Source organism: Martes martes (assembly GCF_963455335.1).
Source record: "Martes martes genome assembly, chromosome: 5".
Lineage (NCBI taxonomy): Eukaryota > Metazoa > Chordata > Mammalia > Carnivora > Mustelidae > Martes > Martes martes.
The window spans coordinates 114,656,924-114,678,911 of record NC_137892.1 but is presented as its reverse complement, the minus strand read 5'-3'; the positions used below and the strand labels follow the sequence as shown (position 1 = coordinate 114,678,911).

Below are 21,988 nucleotides of genomic sequence, written 5' to 3'. Positions count from 1 at the left end.
CATGGTGACTTTCTCTAGGAAGAAGAGAGGCCTGAGCCAACACACTCTCACACATTCATAGACGTGTTTACTACATCGATTGCAGAGACTTTAGATGGTCAGCAGGTGATGACTTTCTTCTCTGGTCAGTTTAGAATATTAGCAAAATCACAAATGAATTATATTTTTAAATGGACTGCACTTTCATTTCATCTAAGTACAGTGTCAAAGAGCTTTTAAATCTCCCTCTTTTGATTTTGAAGCTAGCTATTAATTCTTTTCCCTGTGGCAGAAGTAGAAGAAATTAATTTGCATTTTATACTGTAGGCACAGCTGGCTGAGACATTCTGTGAGTAAGTAGACAGCCCTACAGATAATAAGACTTACTTATATTGTAAAAGCGAGAGCTAGAATAAGATCTACAAAAGTTGAGAGGGGCAATGTTTTGAGTGTCTCTTTGGCTGGATTTACAAGATCTCATAGTTAGGTCAAATCTGTGGTAGTACAGGAATCTTTAAATATAATAAAATCAGTGCTATAATAATAATAATTAATTACCAAAGTTATTGCTCATTAGATGTCTACCATGTACCAAGGAAAGTGCTATATTCTTTATCTTAATTAGTTCATTTAATCCTCAAACAACCTGATGTGGTAGATATTATTCCTATTTTATCTATGAGGAAACTGAGGCTCAGGTAAGTTGGGTGACTTCCCTGACATAAGGTAGGTATTCAGAGCCTGTGAGAGGCCGGCAACAACTGGTTTCTGATACTGCCACAAGGGGAGTATTGGATTTTTTTAATTTTTATTTTATTTATTTTTTTATTTTTTTGTATCCTAAAGGGAGATGCCTGACTGGCTATCCTAGTGAACACCTGGCATAGCCCTGTGAGCTGCTGGGAAAGTTTTAGATCCTCTAATTTACTATAGATAGCACCAAAGCTGAGACTGATGGAAAAATCAACAATATTCAAGATAAGAGCATTAACCTTATTCTCTGAGACCCTGAGGCTGTCCAATCCAAGTCACCCAGAGATAGGCTGAGATAAAATCATACCAACAAATGGGGGAAAAAAAGAGAAACCTTTGGGGTTTTGGCAATGTGAGTATCCTGCCAATAGATCTAGTTGAGAGAATTCCATACTCCCTTTTACACAAGTGTTTCACATGCCCCAGGTGAGGAACCTGGACATGGGGTTAAGGAGTATAAGACAATCTTACCCTTCTAAGGAGGGGAGAGAGACCATGTAGCTGATATTGATATGGTAGCTAATTTGGCTCAGAATATAAGAGATTAGGTCTCTAAAAATTCCCATTTCAAAGATATATCATACTCTCCTTGTCCCTTTTGCACTATTTTTCATTTCTGGATGGAACATATATTTTTTTTAAGATTTTATTTATTTATTTGACAGAGAGAGACACAACGAGAGAGGGAACACAAGCAGGGGGAGTGAGAGGGCTTCCCGCTGAACAGGGAGCCTGATGTGGGGAGGCAGATGCAAGGAGCCCAAATGGGGCTCATCCCAGGACTTGAGCCAAAGGCAGACATTTAATGACTGAGCCACCCAGGTACCCCTGGATGGAACATACTAAAAAGCTTTGCAGTAAGCTCAATCCTAATACTCCCTCACTCAGAATCAAATTATATTATTTTCTCTGACATTAAACCAATATACTAATTACTGACATAGAGACAAGGTAATAATGACTTAGTAAAGCCACTACTATGGCCATTTGCACTTGAGAGAGGTAGGGAGGAAGGGCAGTAAGGAGGGGAATGAGGGAGAGAAGAAGAAAAGTAAGGAGAAAGGTGGAGGCAAAGAGGGAGGGGAGAGGGTGAAGGAAAATACATGAATGCCTAGATTTTCCTTAACAGAAAGAAATAGTTAAATAAGGTCTAATGTCAGACATGAACTGCAGAGTTACTTGTTTAAGGGACAGGATCCTAAATTCATTTCAATAGGCTTAATTACTTAACTACCTACTTAAAATAGCAAGACTTGCATATCATATATTTTCAATATGACACCATATTTCATTGCCATTCATTCATATTCATTCATATAGCCGTGATTTGCTGTCGGGCTAAATATGAATAAGTTTCAATTTTTTGTAAGTATAGGATATTTTCTTGATTTCTACATTAGGGATCTTCCTCTTAATCTGGTCCTTACAAAATCAGTGGCTTTAAATGCTAAGCCAGCTATCAATTACCACATCAACACAGAGCCATTATTCCTCAGTGTCTGTACGATCTTGGGCAAATCACTTTATCTCTTTGAGTCTGTTGCCTTAGATGTAAAGAGTGGAATATTAATATCTGCCTATGAACTTTTAGCTAAAAATGCTCATAAAAGACAAACAGGGTCATTATATAATGATAAAGGTCATCATATAATGATAATTATATAAATTAATCACAAATATATAATAATTTTAAACATTTATGCAACATTGGAGCACCTTAATATATAAAGAAACTATTAACTACAAGAGATAAATGGAATACAATAATAGTTGGGGACTTTAATAACCCACTCGCAACAACAGTTAGATTATCTAGACAGACATCAATAAGGAAACAGTAGATTTGAACAACATTACAGACCAAATGAACCAAAAAGACATACAGAACATTCTATCCAACAGCAACAAGATACATATTCTCTTAAGCACGCACAGAATATTTTCTAGGATAGATCATATGTTAGGCCACAAAATAAGTCTCAAAACATTCAAGAAGACAGAAATTATATCAAGGGTCTTTCCTGATCACAAATGTATGAAACTAGAAATCAATAACAGTAAGAAAGCTGGAAAATGCACAAATGCATGGAAATTAAAAAAATCCTGAACCATCAATGATTAAAAAAAGAAATAAAAAGGGAATCAAAAAAATATTAAGACAAATGAGGCAGAAACAATATATCAAAACTTATGGGATAAAGCAAAAGCTGTTCTGAGAGGAGAGTTTATAGATACAAACATGTTTCAAGATAAAAGAAAGATTTCAGATAAACAACCATTATATCTCAAGAAACTAAGAAAAGAACAAACTAAGCCCAAAGGTAGCAGAAAGAATGAAATAATAAAGATTAGAGCAGAAATAAATGAAATAGAAACAAAAGCAATGAAAAAAAAGTATAAAATAAAATAAAAAATACAGAGTTCACTCTCTAAAAAGATAAACAAGATTGATAAATCTTTAGCAGACTAACCAAAAAAAGAGTAAACTCAAATAAATAAAGTTATAGATGAAAGAGGAGACATTGCAACTGATACCACAGAAACACAAAGGATCAAAGTGACTATGATGAAGAATCATATGCCAATAAATCGGACAACCTAGAAGAAAGTAATAAACTCTTAGAAACATACAATCTAGGAAGACTGATTCATGAAGAACTAGAAACTATGAACAGACCAATAACAAGTAAGGAGATTGAATCAATTCTTAAAAAACTTCTCAACAAAGAAAAAAACCAGAACCAGGTGTTTTCACTGATGAATTTTACCAAATATTTATTTATTTCCAAAAATTTAAATAAAAATTAATATCAGTCTTTCTCAGACTTTTCTAAAAAGTTGAAGAGAAAAGAATGTTCTCAAACTCATTTTACAAGGTCTGGATTACCCAGACACCAAAGTCAGATAAGAATACTGCAAGAAAATTACAGGCTAATATCCCTGTTACATATAGACACAGAATTCTCAACAAAATACTAGCAAAACAAATTCAACATCACATTACAAAAAAAAAAAAAATCATATACCATGAGCAAGTGGGATTTGTCCCTGGGATGTAGGGATGGTTCACTATATATAGATCAATAAATGTGACACATCAAATTAATAAAATGAAAGATAAAAATCATCTCAATAGATGTAGAAAAAGCATTTGAGAAAATCTAACACCCTTTCATGATAGGAACTCTTGACAAATTTGGTATATAAGGACTGTACTTCAACATAATAAAGGCTATATATGACAAATCCATAGCTAACATCATACTCAATGGTTAATGATTAAAAGTATTTCCTCTGGGGCGCCTGGGTGGCTCAGCGGGTTAAAGCCTCTGCCTTCAGCTCAGGTCATGATCTCAGGGTCCTGGGATCGAGCCCCGCATCGGGCTCTCTGCTCAGCAGGGAGCCTGCTTCCTCCTCTCTCTCTGCCTGTCTCTCTGCCTACTTGTGATCTCTGTCTGTCAAATAAATAAATAAAATCTTTAAAAAAAAAAAAAAAAAGTATTTCCTCTAAGATCAGGAACAAGACAAGGGTACCCACTCTCAGTGCTCCTGTTCAGCATAGTACTGAAAGTCGTAGACAGAAAAATCAGGCAAGAAAAAGAAATAAAAGATACCCAAATTGGTAAGAAAGAAGTAAAATTATTTCTGTTTGCAGATAACATGATCTTATGTATAGAAAACCCTGAAAGACAGCCCAAAATCTGTTAGAACTAATAAACAAATTCAGTAAAGTTGCAGGATACAAAATAAACATACAAAAATCAGTTGCATTTCTATATACAAACCATGAACTCTAAAAACAAAATAAACAATGTCATTTATAATAGCATCAAAAACAATAAAATAGTTATGAGTAAATTTAAATGAGGAGGTAAGTGATCTGTACAATGAAAAGTATAAGACATTGATGAGAGAAACTGAAGACATAAATAAATGGAAAGATAGCTTATGTTCACATATCAGAAGAATTAATATTACTTACATGTCTATATTATCCAAAGCCACTCATAGATTTAATACATTCCCTATCTAAATTCCAATGTATTTTTACAGAAATAAAGCAACAAATAATCCTAATATTTGTACGGAACCACAAAAGACTTAGAATAGTTAAAGCAATCTTAAACAAGAATAATAAAGCTGGAGGCATCACACTTCCTGATTTCAAACTATACCGCAAAGCTATAATGATTAAAACGGTACAGTATTGGTATAAAAACAGACACATAGACCAATGGAACAGAAATAAACTCTCACATATATGGTCAGCTCATCCTTGACAAGGAAACCAAGAATACTCAATGGGAAAAAAATAGTTTCTTCAGCAAATGGTGTTGGGGAAACTGGATATATACTTGCAAAAGAATTTGTATCAGGAAAATACAAATCAAAGCGATAATGAGATATTACTTCACACTTTTTAGAATGGCTATTATCAAAAAGACAAGAGAACAAGTGCTAGTGAGGATGTGAAGAGGAGAGGAAGAGAGCACAAGGGAAGCTCGTTTTCGGATGGTGAGGTTGTAAACTGGTACAGACCCCATGGAAAACAGGATGGAATTTTCTCAAAAAATTAAAAGTTGAACTATCTATCAACCAGAAATCCTTCTTCTTGGTAAGTAGATGAAGGAAATGAAATCTCAATAGCAAAGAGATATCTGCTTTTCCATGTTCACTGCAGAATTATTTATTTATTTATTTATTTATTTATTTATTTTTAAATATTTTATTTTATTTAACACAGAGAGATCACAAGTAGGCAGAGAGGCAGGCAGAGAGAGAGAGGAAGCAGGCTCCCCGCTGAGCAGAGAGCCCGATGTGGGGCTCGATCCCAGGACCCTGAGATCATGACCTGAGCCGAAGGCAGAGGCTTAACCCACTGAGTCACGCAGGTGCCCCTGCAGAATTATTTACAATAGCCAAGACATAGAGATGACCTAAGTGTCTACTGATGAATAGGTTTTAAAAAATGTGATATATGCATACAATGGAATATTCAGTCATAAAGGAAATCTTGTGATTTGTGACAACTAGATAAAACTTAAGCAGGTATTTTTAAAGATTTATTTATTTATTTGTTGTGGGAAGGGCAGAAGGAGAGGAAGAGAGAGAATCTCAAGCAGACTCTTTGCTCAGCATGAAGCCGATGGAGGGCTCCATCCCAGAACCCTGAGATCATGATTTGAGCCTAAACCAAGAGTCGGTGGCTCAACTGACTGAGCCACCCAGGCACCTCAAAACTTAAGGTAATTATACTAAGTGAAATAAGTTAGAGAAAGACCAATAGTATATGATCTTATTTATATATGGAATCTAAAAATAAATACTGAGGTCATAGAAACATAGGGTAACTTGGTGGATACCAGGGGGAGATGGTTGAAGGTGGTTAAAAGGTTACAAGTGTTCAGTTAAAAGATGAATAAGGTCTGGGTATCTACAGAATAGTGATTATAGTTAACAACTACGTATTTTATACTTGAAAGTTGCTGAGAGAGTAGATATTTCTTAACACACACACACAAACACACACAGGGTAATTGTGTGAGGTAATGTATGTGTTAACTAACACTACTGTGGCAATCATTTCGCCAAAATAAATTATAGCATTACACATCTTAAACTTATACAATGTTATATATATCATTTATATTTCAGTAAAGCTGGGGAAAAATTTTTGTTAAAAGGTAACTGTGAATTGAAATAAGAAATGTAAAAGCCCCTTTATTAAAATTTAAAGTTTCTAAAAGTCTGAAGAATTATCATGTTAATTTTAAAAGATTCATGTCAGAATTATAATTCAATTACTTTAAAATACCTGGGTGTTGCCTGTGCCCTTAGGCATTAGTTCTTTAAAATAAAAAGCTATCTTTTACTTACCTGAGGGGGTTGTAAACAGCTCAAATGAAATAACAACAGTGCAAGTGCTTTAACTATGTGCAAAATTATGATTATTTAAAATTCCATTCAAATTCCATCATGAAAAATTCTCTTACCATAAAAATTCAATATTAGTACATGGCAATCTACTTAAAAAAAAAAAAAAACAACAAACACCCACATCCTTACACCAACAATTTGAAACAACCAAAGAATTTGGACTTTGAAGAACATTCTACTCTTAAATTGTATCGTAAGTTATGAAAATGCAAAGTTATCCCAAAAATACTTACATAAAAATAATCATCAAAATCCTACAGGCCAATTTCATTCAGTAGTTCCTTATTGCAAAGATCAAATGTGAAAATGATGATTTAGTAACAAATATAAAATCAAGTTCTTAAAAATGCATGTAAATTTAATTATCTCTGCAAGTTTTTTTTTTTTTTTAATGGACAAAATACCAACAATGTGCCATAAATGCTTGTATTTCCTCTCAGAGCAATGACTTAGAGTTGGACTCCTTGTCACAGCTAGAGTTCCTCATAACAGCTGAGATATCCTATCTGCACAGCAGTCAAGTTACTCATTATCTAGAATGCTGGATATAAAATCATTAGTTTCCAATTGTTTCATGGGATGAGGTATGAAAACATTGCAAAGAACTGATGAGAGATTCAAAATCCCATTCTATCTCAAATGACCTCTGAGTGTGACCACCAAAAAGGAGACAGGTTATGAAATAAATCAATGTTTTCGCCCACCCAATAGGGTAGGTGAAACTGAGGGTTTTAGGGGGTGGTGGGGGGGTGGGGTGAGCGTGGTGGTGGGTATTATGGAGGGCACGTGTCGAATCGAGCACTGGGTGTGGTGCATAAACAATGAATTCTGGAACATTGAAAAAAATTAAATTAAATTAAATTAAAATTAAAAAAAAAAGAAGGACACTGAAACTGTGGCCCAGAAAAGCAACAACACTGCAAAAAAGGTCAGCACAGGAAAGAAAATAAACATGCACATATACACCAATCTTGTTCATCATATGGCCTTCAGCAAGAATATAAAATAAATTTTAGACACTGAAAATGGTCCCTCAGAATAAAAACCATTCCACCAATCCACACTCTGTGAATGTTTTGACTGGTCCAGAGACCACATTGATTTTGCAATTGCAAAGAGATAACGTTTATGAGAGGCAAAAACAATTGGGATTTCCTGTGTTAGCCTACCACCACCGCTTATTTTCTCAACCCTATTGCAGCCCAATGCACTAATTCCATACTTTAAATGCCTAGAATAGCACTTGGTCTCCTTCTAAGGTCTTAGGATCTTCCTTTTATTGCTAGATTATGTCTTCCCTTATATATCTCTCCCTGGGATTTAGAGATGAGACTAAGAGGTTGGCACATTACTGAGGAAAGATACTGTATCTCCATCCACCAGATTTACTGTGGTAGCAAGACCTTTGTAGGACCTGTGGTCTGGACATGAACAAGAATAACCTTAAAGCAGTGTTCAGTCTAGCTGCATTCTTAGAAAAACTTACAGCTTTCAATTTCCAAGGTGCAGTTTTGTTCATCCAGTGGGTACCGCCTTAAGTCCATCATGCAAGCAGCTGTGGTTGTGATTCTAGAAGAAAAATAGTAACAATATATACTGTTAGCTCGTCCATGGCTGGAGTCAGAAAAATTAAATCTAATATCAAATATGGCAGAACTGGGCCTCTAGGAGACTGATTTAGCCAAAGTTCTAGCAAAAAAAAAGGTGTAACAGCTTTGGATAACCATTTTCCTTTATAAGCCTCAGGCTGATTTATTTAAAAAAAAAAAAAAAAAAAGACGGAACTAAATCAGTGTTTTCCCAGAGTGCGGTGCATTACCTGTTGTACCAAAGTCACCAGGGAGTGTTTGTTAAATGGGCAGCTTCCATGATTCAGAATGTCTTGGTGTAGAGAGGGATGGTCCCTGGGCTCTTTATTTTATAGGCGTCACAGGTGATTAAGAATATCAACATAGGAAATTTCTCATCAACTCACATTTGACTCCTCCTCCCTCAAATCTAATCTTCATTAAATTTTGGCTTTGACTCATCATTTTTGACATTTTTATTGCATTGTATAGTACTTTGCAACCACTTTAATACAACACACAATCAACCTTTCATCTATCACCTGATTTGCTCTGTGCTGAGTAATCTGATATTCTCATGACCTGTTACAAAGCATCCTCCTATGGGCTGGAAGAGTGACTTATTTAGAATACTTGACACCTTTATTATTTTATCAGAGAGATATGAATATGTCCCTTTATTTTACTATTTTTTTAATTTATTTATTTGACAGAGAGAGAGATATCACAAGTAGACAGAGAAGCAGGCAGAAAGAAGGGGAAGCAGGCTCCCTGCTGAGCAGAGAGCCCAATGCAGGCCTCGATCCCAGGACCCTGGGATCATGACCTGAGCAGAAGGCAAAGGCTTAACCCACTGAGGCACTCAGGCGCCCAAATATGTCCCTTTAATGTCTTTATATTCCTCTATCAAAAATTTTCAGTAATCTTTTATTGAAGACCTATTAAGATGAGTCAAAGAGCATGTAGCCCTAAATGCTTTGTTAATATATATTTTCTGATCAATAAGACAGCATAATATCATGAAAAACACAGTTTTAGAAAACAATGGACATAGGTATAAATTCTAATTCTGTCTCACTAACTGACATCAATGCTGTTAGTATCTCTTAACCAACCTTAGTTTATCTCTAAAAAGGGGATATTATTATTAATAACAATAATAATTACATAACAAGGTTTTTATAAGCATTAATAATTTATAAAGAATATAAAAGAGTACCTACATATAGCAGGTCCTTTACATCTGCTGAAAAAAAACTAAGAGAAGAAACTGATACTGAATTTGACCAACTTTGGCTCCCTCTACTCTGAAGGGCACCTTACTATGAGTTAGGAATAGAGAAATATGATACAGCCCCAACTTGGGAGAAAGAGGCCCCAGCCAGACATTTTCCACTGAGAGGTTAGTCAGAGTTAACAAGTAATCTAAGTAAACTGAATTTATGAAATTCCTCAGTTAGGTGTGAGTCCCACTCCTTGGTTGTAGGATGGAAGTAAGTGATTAACTTAACGTAGGTAGTTCATGCCTCTTTAGTTTGATTACTGCTTCATTAAGTTTGTGCTCTGTTAATTTTTGTGTTTGTTTTTTTTTTTTTTCGCAGTAAGAGAGTATCCTAGGGCTGATGTTCATCCTTGATTCCTTCTTCCCTTCACCAGGAGTTAGCTACTCTGCCTCAGATCCTTTTCATCTCCACTGCCTCCCTCAGAATCTATGGCCTCCACTGCCTCACCTCATGCTATTACAATAAATTGGTCCCCTGGCCTCTCTATTTACTTCCCTACTGTCCATTATCCACACAGCTATCAGACCTTTGAAAATACAGATTTTATCACTCCTCTGCTTAAAAGTTTTAGTGGTTCTTCCAATAAAATCCAAAGTCTTGCTGTGTCCTACTGTGCCCTGAATAATCTGTTTCTTCCTTCCCAGTATTATCTCATACCAAGTCCATACTTGTTATCTTCCAGTCTGCACATTTTTTCTTTCTACCTAGAACATGTGTCTTCCTGATCTTCACAAGCCTTCTCTTATGATCCTTCAGGTCAAAAATCACCTCTGAGAGGCTTTCCCAAACAGCCCACCCAAAATAGTTGCCTTAACTAATGTTGCATCTTACCTTTTTATTGCCTTCAGACAAGCATTGCAATCTGAAATTATCTTGCTTTTTTTTCACTTTTAAAAATTTAAATTAGTTTCAAGTATATAACATAATGAATTAACAATTACTCAGCCATAAGAAAGGAATGAAATCTTGTCATTCGTGACAACATGGACAGACCTAGCAAACACTATGCTAAGTGAAATAAGCCAGACAGAGAAAGACAAATACCATATGATTTCACTTCTATGTGGAATATAATAAACAAAGCAATTGAACAAACAACAACAAAGAGAGAGAAACAAACTGATGATTGCCAAAGGGGAGAGATTAGGGGGATGGGGGAAGGGGATTAAGAAGTAAAAACTTCAGTTTTTCTTTTTTTTAAGTACCATTTCTCTCAAGAAAATGTAAGCTGTTCAGGGGCACAGGCTTTGTTCTATTTATCGTAAGGCAATCAATAAATATCTGTTGGATAAATAAAAACAAATTATAAAGAAGCAAGCAGTTTGTTTTATTGATTATAAACCTTTTGTTTAGAGGACTATCTTATTGCATAATTTCTCTTCTTTTTTCCAACTTATAATGTGCCTTAAGTTTTAGGGATTCTTCTTATATTTTTAACAGTAAATAAATTTTAATCCATTTGATTAACAGTGTGTATATAGTACTAGGGTTTATCTTATCATCAAGCTGATTGTTTCTTTCTTTCTTTCTTTTTTTTTTTTTTTTTTAAGATTTGATTTATTTACTTGACACAGAGAGAGAGAACACAAGTAGGCAGAGTGGCAGGCAGAGGGAGAGGGAGAGGGAGAAGCAGGCTCTCTGCTGAGCAGGGAGCCCGACCGTGGGGCTTGATCCCAGGATCAATCGTGGGATCATGACCCGAACCGAAGGCAGCTACTTAACCAACTTAGCCACCCTGGCACCCCTGTTTCTGCTTTTAATGAGACTTACCAAATACTTATATTTTACAAATTCTAGAAATTATATAAAAATTAACATTCACATTTAACTATTAATTATATAACATTTAATTATTTACTAGGGGCTTAAAAATGATAACTTATTTTGGCTATGAAATATTTGACTGAATTTCTAACTGGTCTTTCTCTTTCTTTCTTTCTTTCTTTCTTTCTTTCTTTCTTTCTTTTTCTCCCTCTCCCTCTCTCCCCCCTTTCCTTCCTTCCTTCCTTCTTTTCTGCTATTTTTTTTCTTTTTTAACATGTAGTTACAGGCTGAATTGCTACTAACATACAGAAACCTGCATTATGTAGAAGAGAGATTTTAAAGAAAATAAAATTATGTGTATGATAGTCATACCAAAACTTCCATGTTACTTTTGTAAGATAGCAGAAATAATCCCTATCTTGAGAAACTAGAGAAAATCAACTTCATCTGACAGAATGAACACAAAGGACATTAAAGGTACAAGGGCATACATATGATAAAACAAAATAAGCAAGAGCCATAAACAGATGCTCAACTGTGTAAGTAGGGGTGAAGCTTTCAGTATATAGGTTGTGGTTCACACTTTTTGCGGATACATATTCATGGCAACTAACATCTGTGAACTGATGCTGTAAACATGAGTGCTGTGAACAAGAAAAATAAGTTGACTGATGCTATTGCAGAAGAAATGAGTTTCTATCCATATTTAAAAAATAAAATAGATGAAAATGTTTTAGTTGCATCAACATTTGTATTTACACCAGTGTTTTAATTTTTTAATGTTATGCTTTATAAAACAGAAAAAAATACACAGAAGTATTTTTCTAGTCAATGTTTACAAGGCATTTGTGTCTCCTATTGGGTTAAAGCAGAAACTCCGCAGACAAAGTATTCCACTTGGAGTCCTGTTCATACAGACCAGAATGAGTGAGCTGGGATGAATCACTCAGATCCTACCATACTTGGATGCTCCTGAACACTTGAAATAAAAACTTGTCATCCTAATTGGTTGTGAGATGATAAAAGCAAGAAGAGATCTGTAACTCATAAAATGTCCTGTAACTTTTGTAATGACCACCTGCTAATGAGAAGATACAGTAATAACTCATTTGATCAGTGGTTGGTATGTGGAAATATGCATATGTATATGTTTATATACATGAAGAGGTATCGAATACTCATACACCTATATTAAAAGTAAAGTGGAACCATAAAATACAATGTAAATAACATCCAAACATATAACTCTGCGAAAAATTATGCCATATATGTATTTAGAACTACATTCAACAGATTTTAATACAAGGTACAGACATGTGTATCAAACCTGCATCTTCTCCACATGATTTGTCAGATCAGGAACTACATCTGTTTTTGTCTTATTTGTATTTCAAGCACTTTGGCATGTCCCTAGCGTGTATCACTAACCCAAGATTAAAATAGTCATAATAATAATAAAATAAAGAGAAGAAAAAAAGAAAGCAATGGTCATAAGCATTCTCAAACTGAGAATTTTGAAACAATTCTCTGTATTAAGTGCCTCATTTAATTAATGTAAAAAAATTCTAAAAGAACAGATTTATAGAAGAAGCTACTCATAAATGAATCTTATTTAGAAAAGCTTAATGATCAACATCAAAATCTATTCTTTGGAACTTTATGATTTATAGCAGTGCTAAGTTTCTCTAAAAATAAGTCAATACAACAAATATACTTAATGGGGTTTTCATAAACCTGCCTTTCTCAATCCTGATAAACATCCTTAATGGGCCTTAAATTACTCAACACTAGTACTAGGAGTCTTCAAAGTGAAGCTAGTAACTCATTATGCAGGTATTCTGATTAAATTTTAAGACCACTGTGTAGAAATAGCTTTGTCTTTAATCACAGGAAACAGTCAATGATGCTTTCAGAATGTACCTCATTTACACGCCACAAATTTTCTCTAGTTACACGTGGAAATATGCCTTTTTGGGGCTGAATACTATTGCGTGATGAAAGCCACCTTTGGGGAATGTCAATATTCTGACCAGGATATTCCAAAGGCCAGATCTTTGGTGAAATTTTTTATTCCTTAGCCATTGGGCCCTGTCAACCATAAAATACTGACACAGTACAAGAAAATTATATATGTAACATACCCTAAAACAGTCAGTAAAGGCACCTATAAAATCAGGAAATTCAACAGCTTTGCCAGCATCTTGCACCAAAGCCATAACAAATATTTTACGGTGTCATTGCCTGAAACTTAATGATACTACATAGCATTCTGAGATTGAATATGATCAAATATAGTTATTAAGAAATAATAAATGTCTTTGCCTCTCAGCCAATAAGAGATAACTCAAAATCATAATCAATGTGACATGTTTTGGCCCTTTCAACAGACTCTTTTATTTTTTAAGATTTATTTATTTAAGAAGGGGGAGAGGGAGAGTGAGGAGGAGAGGGAGAGGGAAAGTGAGTCTTAAGCAGACTCCATGCTGAACATGGAGCCCAAAACAGGGCTCAGTTTCACAATCCTAAAATCATGATCTGAGTGCCAACCAAGAGTCCCACACTTAAGCAACTGCACCACCCAGTACCCCACAACAGACTCTACAAGATGAGCTTCCAGCACTAGAATATATGGTCAAGCAAGTACCTTAACAGGTGAGAAGTTTGTCAGGATTTCAACCAGAGATAATAAGAAAGTGACTGTGAACTTCTACTTTGATTTCTTTATCTAGATAACCACCCAATTAGTCTACACACACAAAATTCTTTTTTTTTCAATATCTTTGTATTTTTTTCAGAAAACAAATGTCCATCTCCAACTATATTCAAAACATGTTTTCCAATTCATAGCATGCTTTTATTTTATTTGAAATGTACATTTACTTAAAAGCCCAACTTCCTGTCATTATAAAGGATAAGGGAATCCTATAACATGAGTAGGCATCATTACTAGAGAAAAATTACAATGTTAAAAACAACCAATGATCAAAAAATATGTTTATATATATTTTTTCTGGTTGTTTAATTAAAGACCTCAGGTGGGGGTGGGGGAAGACCAATATGCTGAATTTAAGCACGAGAGTACAAACTGAAATTTTGAAAAGTTCTAAAGAGCTCATCTGAGTCATTTCCCCAAAATGTACTTGAAAAGATTTGCTTCTGTATCTCCAAGCAGACTTGATATTATTTTGGGTCTCACAACCACTTCAGCTGAGAAACTAATTTCTCACATATATTCTTCTGTGATATGCTCTTGCATTTTATAGAGTAGGTAAAGCATTGATACAAGACTTAAATAACTTCAGCTTTGCATTCTTGCTGTTAATAAACATACCTCATATTAACTGATCACTTATTGCATTCCAGACATCATCTAGTATTGCTTACATGTATCATCTCATATAATACCAGTGTCCTATTTTTCCCACTTTGTAGATAAGAAAATTGAAGCACAGAAAGGTAGAGTGCTTTTCTCTAACAGTTACAGAATGAGTAGTGGAGTTTGGATTTAAATCTAGGATGTTTGATTCCACAGCCCACGTACTTAGCTACTGTACTATAACTAACTAGCTAGTTGACCTTGATAAAGTCATAGCTTCTCTGGGGAACTGGCCGATTTCTGGAATCGCAAATGAGCTTGGAAATTCTGTAATCCTATGAAAATACATTGCATGTTCTGTGACCCTGTATATTTTGTAATTGTGTTTTACCCACACATTCAAATGCTGTATTTCACAGCTGTTCACTCTGTTTTAGTCAATTATGTAGATTAGCCTACCCCAGACAAGCAAAAACAGGCCTCTCCCCAAGGAGTCCCACTTAATATTCTCCCCTGATTGAAGGTCTCCCTCAGCATTTTTCTTCCAGCCTATGTTCTTGATTTACCTCCACAGAGTCCTGCTTAAATTAAAATCTCCAACACTCATGCATAATTGTTTTTAAAAGCTCTTTACAAGTCCTCATATAGAGTCACATGCGCTAGTACACTCAACTTTGTAATCACCAAAAAAAGTAAGATTGCTAGCAATCATGTTCCCATTTGATAAATCGTGCATTTGAGATTAGAGCTATTTGTACTGTTCTGCAGCTGTTTGGCCTTCTGTGACTCTTTGCTTTTCTGGAATCTTATCCTCTGTAAAGATACTGTGACCATTTAAAGGCTACACAGGTTTCGGCTACAAATCCTGGTGCTATTATCAAAGGCATTTCCTTAAATAACAGCCTGTAGAATCCAAACAGCAGTATTGAACAGAATCTCACTTTGCAAGTATATAAATCCCACTCAATCAAAAATATTAATCAATATGGACATACAGTCTAAGCCTTTATTCTTCTGCAGTCAGTCGCTTGTTTACCAAGATTTCCCACATTACATTCTCGATGGTCTCATCTGCAAATTGTGGCTTATTTCAGCAACGAGAATATGCTCCCTTCATTCTAAATTATGTCTTAAAGGAAGTCTGAGTCCCTGAGAAAAAGTAATACTTCTATTTTTTGACTCATACCCTAACCACTAAAATTTGATTCCAGATCAATGTAAGGGATTTAATTGAACTAGAACCACTTATCAACTAGAAAGACATAGAGCTGGGACTCAGATGATCTCAACAGTGATTTTGTTTTGTTTTTGAAATTTAAAACAATATCCACGTATGCCAGAAACTTTTTGTTGCATTTGTCAAAATACATTTAAAATGTTAAATTCTGGGGCGCCTGGGTGGCTCAGTGGGTTAAAGCCTCTGCTTTCGGCTCAGGTCATGATCTCGGGGTCCTGGGATCGAGCCCCACATCGGGCTCTCTGCTCAGCAGGAAGCCTGCTTCCCCCTTCCCTCTCTGCCTGCCTCTCTGCCTACTTGTGATCTCTGTCAAATAAATAAATAAATAATCTTTTAAAAAAATGTTTAATTCTGATTTTTAACACATCTAGAATCATACCATTTCAGAATAAATTAATCACTTTTATTCTAGTCTTTTATTTGTTTATTTGTTTCAAGAAAGTAAGGAGTTCACAGAGGCTGATTTATAGCTAGCCAATGTCAGGCCAGGGTTACAACCTCACTTGGGTCTATTGCCATTTCTTCCAAACCCTTCCAGTATTATTTTATAATATAAACTACACATGCTGGATGTCTTCCTTTGCCTCTCCAGCTCCACCCTCCATCACCATATTTTGTGACCTTACAGACTAGAATGTTTGGATTTCATAAACTCTCTCCCTGATTCTCTGGCTTCAGGTTGGATTTGGCCACTGGGGAGCAGACCAGGAGTTTAGAGAAGGAAGGAGAGTGAGACCAGGGGAACTCTCTCCTAGGCTCCATTCCTGTGGAACTTGTGTCCAGGTTCCCCTGGCCCTGCCTTGTTCTCTGTCTGGCATGCCAGGGAATGGATGGGCAATCCGCTGATCCTATCTTGGGGGCGGGGAAGTGCTGTTCCCTTTGTAAACTTCCCTTTTAATGCACTGTCTTCAAATTATCCCATTTTCAGAGCGCTCTCTGTTTCCTGTTGGGCCCTTGACTGACAAACTATATTGTAGAAATGTACTTAAAATCTGAGGTTTTTTGAGTTAGACTGTCAAAAAAATTAGAAGCATTTCATTCCTGGGTCCTTTGTCTTGGGATTTTAGGGATGAGGGAATGAAGGTTCCCTCTACCTTAAATGAACTTCCCCCCTTCTATGACTACAGTCTCAGTTCATCACACCTAGGAAGTGTTCTCCCTCCACCTTAGCTAAAGTAGCCCTAACTCCCCACCCCATTGGCCACTGTCATATTTCATTTTACTTCTTTATTTCATTACACTTGTCATTATCTGAAATTATCCTGTGTATGCATTTGTTTGTTCATGACTTTCTGTCTCCCTAGGAGACTCAGGGTCTATCTGAAGTTGGGTTTTCCAGTAGACCCTGAAAGAGGCTTATCAAGCATCATCACCTATGAAAGAAAGGGAGAAGAGGCAGGACTGGACACAAAAATTGTCAGCACAGGATTCAGGCCCAATGGCATGGAAGTTCTGGAGGGAATATTGCCATCAGAGTACCTATATGAGCCTGACAGGGCCTTTAAACCATCTCCCTCCCCACCACTGCAATACACACACACACACACACACACACACAAACACGTGCAAACACACACACTCCTTCCTTTAAGCAACTGGCATCCAACATCTGAGGAAAAGACAAACCATATGAAAAGCTCAGAGAAACACTTTTTTGTAGTAGATCCAGCTTTTAACATGCCATCACAACATATTTTCCCTGCGGTACATAGTTGCAACTGCGATAACCTTAACCAGTAAAGTAAAATAGGCTTTACTACAGTAACAGTAACATAACTGCTGTTATGTTTCAAACATGAAAAATGAATTACAAAAATCTGCCTCCTGCCAAATACTGGCAACTCACCTTGTACTTCCAATTCCAATAAAATCCACAAACACTGCAGTCTCTGGCCGTTCTGCCACTCTGATCTCCAATGGTAAAGATTTCCAACTAAATGACAGTTTTTCTATGTAAGAGTTAAGTCTTTTACATAAAATAGGCACCAGATGTGTGGAAACAATGCTTAACACCATTAGAAACCACAAATTTGTAGAAATACAAATTAAGCCATGATTATTATTGCTTATCTAATCAGCAAAAATGTAAAGGAATTATAATATTCAGTTTTATAGATTCTGCAGGGAATCTTATGCTGGTGCTAGAACTTATGCTGGTGGTAGAACTCAATGTAAATCAGTACAAACTTTCTGGGTGGTAATTTGACAGCACTAATCAAAACTCCCAAAATGAGCAACCTTTTTTCTTGAAATTCCACTTTAAGAAATTAATGCGAAAATGAAATCATGTAAAACTATATACAAAGATGTTAAGTATGACTTTAAACTGGGAAAAAATAGAAACATTTATACCTATAAATAATAACTTATAAGGATAATTAAATGCATTTTGATTTAGTAATATGATGCAATAAAAAGCACTTTGAGAAGAATGTGGACATAGAAAAGTGCTCTTGATTTTTTTCAGAGATTAAAAAAACATTAGAAAGCAGTTAAGTGCAATCTCATATTTACTTAAGGAGGTATATTGGTGCACAATTAAATGGCTAAAAGTATACTAAAATAAATAGCGGAAATGTAGTTGGGTTTTGTTGTCTTATATTTTCTGTTGTTTCACCATTTTTCTGATGAATTTATGGTTGCTTTACTCTGAAAAATGTTAAGGTAATTTTTCCTGTCTGCTTTAGTCTTGACCAAGACTATTCATTATTACTCACTTTATTCGCAGCAGCATTTGTTTGTATTGTGAATGTTTGATAATGTTCAGGATACTTAGATTCCATGGGTTGGAAATGTTGGTCAGCATGTTAATTGTGTCAAATGTAGGTGCTTCAATAAATTTCCTATGCCATTAAAATGTTGGCAGAAATGTCATCATTTGATTATAAATTCTCAAGGTAGAAAGGATGATTAAATGATGTACAGATATACAAATAGCTTTCTGATGAGTGAATTCCTTTCATTAGACCGCTATAATTATTGTTTTAACTTGAACCTCTCCAGTGACTTGGAATTCACTCTTTCTGAAAGGACCCTATTCCATCTTTGAAAAACTATGATTACCAGAAAGTTTTTCTATATTTAACAGAAGTTTCAATCTCTTTAACTATAAATTGTTTCTCTATATACTTTGCAGTATTTTGTATAGGGAGTGTTTTTATTTTACTTAGTGATTCACTAAAGTTTTTGATGTTATTTTGTCATCAAAGCTATAAATCATTTACATTCTTGTTTCTTAAATTGCTTATGTCTAGACAGTCCCTCTCCATCCTAGGATGAGATAAAGATTTTCTCCATATTTCTGTTTCACAGTTTCAAATTTTATAGTAGTTCTTAAATCCATTTGGAATTGTTACTGATATACTGTATGCACTGAGGACATACTTGAGATTTTTCATGGAAAGAACGGGCTATGGTTTTTTGACTAGCAAATTGTCATTTTTTTTAATGTCATAAAATATGGATAAAGTGGAATTCTCATAATTGCTGATAAAAATGTAAATTGATTCAAACTTTATAAAGAGCAGTTTGGTTATCAGAACCTTTCACATACTGGCCAGTAGTTTTGCTTTTTGGAAATTTATTGAGGAAAACAGGAAAGAGGGCAAAGAAGCATGTACAAGGATATTCATCCTTGTATGACACATCATTGTAAGGCATGGAGAACACAGCAGCTGGTAAACTGATGGTATAAGACTCTCATATACATGAACACAGAGACCAAGAATAAGCACTTGGGAAATGACCAAGGAGTCTTGAGTTCAGGTCTTGATTCTGTGTTTTGCTGTGTTTCCTTGAGCCAACATATGAGGAGGAACTTCTACAATGCAAAAGGTCCTTCTGAATCTGGAAAATTATTTATTCAGAATTCTACGGAAGCATGACTCTGAGAATCTCACCAAAAAGCAATTAAGATTAACTTTCTTTTGACTTATGGAAATCATTTTATTTATCCAGAGGTGTTTAGTTACTTAGGACGGAGTTTTGAAGTGAGTATGGGGGGTGACAAAAGCAGTTCACAGCAACTAAAAACTGAAATTCAGAGAGCCCCACACAAGTAAAGACTGATTAAAACAAAACAAAAAAGGTGTGCCTTGGTGGCTCAGTTAGTTAAGCATCCCACTTCACCTCAGGTCATGATCTCAGGGTCCAGCGATCCAGCCCCGCATCAGGCTCCCTGCTCAAGGAGGAGACTGCTTGTCTCTCCCTCTGCCCCTCCACCCCTCGCTGGGGTGCTTGCATCCTTCTCTGTCTCTCTCTCAAATAAATAAAATCTTTAAATTAAAAAAAATTAGAGGCTAAATTGGAAAAAGGTATATTTGAAAAATTCCTACTAAAACACATCTATAATGCAGAGTTGTTTGAAGACACAGAGGAAAAGAAAAAAAAAATCACCTTATACCCAAATGATGGCCCACTTTCTTAAGAAGTTTAGTTGACAAAATAAACAGGTAAAGCAGAATGAAGTGGTTCATAATTTTTAAAATGGGACCACTTTAAAGGAGACTTTTATTTTTAAATTTTTTAAAAGATTTTATTTATTTATTTGACAGAGAGAGAGATCACAAGTAAGCAGAGAGGTAGGCAGGGAGAGAAAGAGAGAGGAGGAAGCAGGCTCCCCTCTGAGCAGAGAGCTGGATGGGGGGCTATATCCCAGGACCCTGGGATCATGACCTGAGCCGAAGGCAGAGTCTTTAACCCACCGAGCCACCCAGGTACCCCTAAAGGAGCCTTTTAAAGAAACAGAAAAGGCTCACAAAAAAAAAAAAAAACCATAAACACATTAAAATGACAATTTACAATAGAAATTACTCAAATATTATTATAGCACATTGCAAAAAACCAAGCATGAAAATAAGCACATCCAATTCTGGGGTGAAAAATGAAAACCGATAACAGAAGTTATCATAAGGGAAAAGGTGTGTATCACTGTGTTTATATGGACAATTTCATTTCACCAAAACTGGGAGAGTGAAACAAAGCTGGAAGAATCAGAGAATGGACAACAAAGTTAAAGAATGCTTGCAGTGTCAGTGTTTTGCCTAAATTCTATATTGGTCTCTCTGTCTCTCTATCTGTTTCTCTCTCTAGGAAGAAGAAAAAGAATACGACAAAATGGCTTCATAATTCAGCAAAATGTTACTGGGTATTAAAACCTGAAAATTAATTGTTTAGCAAATGGCTGGATGGGTTCTGCTGTTCCAGCTGGAGAAGAGAGAGTAGACTGATGGATATAGTAACAGCCTCTATTTATATGGAGGACTCAAGGGAGTGATGATCTGCTGTTCACATTTTCTCCTATGGACCAAATGGAAGCTATGGTCATAAATTCTATCATGAAGGACGTGGAAGATTTAGGTTAAACAGAAAGATGACTTGGCTGGTCATGAGGGCTGTAAAATAATGAAATGGCTCCCCAGGGTAGATGGTAGATTTCCCTTTCTGAAGATGATGTGTAAAGAATAGGCTCATCTGTCAGGGTGATGAAGGCAGGGGGCTAACCGTGGCACAAGGAGAGTCTCAGTGATGGGCTGTGCTTTCTGGTTCACTAAAGCAGCATCTATCTTTAATTTTCAGCTACCGAAGCAAATGCCCCAATTCTTTGCAGCCTCAGCACACCTTTGCTAATTTGGCTTGTAATGGATTTTAGCTTGATAAAACAGACAATAACTTGAGGACTCCCTAAATGTAATTAAATAACTAAAGAGTTGTAATACAGCCTATAAACATTGAAAGTATTTCAAGGCATGCTTAATGACAACAAGGGCTAGGTAAAGATCTATTCCTGTCAAGTAATTATTAACAAAATCATTCAAGACTATCCTTATAGCTCTGGGATGCAACATTATATGTTGGTCATAATTTTTACGCTTGGTGTTCACATTAGTTAAGGCATTTGTGGTGATGTAATACTACAATGTTGCTAATGAGTAATTATTTCTATAAGTGATTAAGATGTATCACTGTGCATACCAATTTTATATTTGCTATCTCAATGGATTTCTTGTCTTCCCCCATCCAAGCCCCCACCCCAAAGCTCATTCAACTGTTTTTTCTTGACAGGAAAAAAATAGTCTAATAATTGCCAAATGCACACCATTCCTGAGAGAAATACAATGCAACAAACTAATTTCTATCAATTCTTAACCTA

The 21,988-nt window shown here is 35.6% G+C and overlaps 1 protein-coding gene across 2 annotated transcripts in view; it reads right to left on the bottom strand.

Moving 5' to 3' along the window:
• Positions 1-21,988, bottom strand: part of GABRB2 (gamma-aminobutyric acid type A receptor subunit beta2) — a gene marked incomplete at both ends in the record, with an annotated part of 235,063 nt that overhangs the window by 107,636 nt on the left and 105,439 nt on the right. For both annotated transcript variants that reach the window (XM_080804923.1, XM_080804924.1), the window contains one exon: positions 8,156-8,238. In XM_080804923.1, coding sequence (XP_080661049.1) covers positions 8,156-8,238 — 83 coding nt within the window. The remainder of the gene's footprint in view (positions 1-8,155; positions 8,239-21,988) is intronic.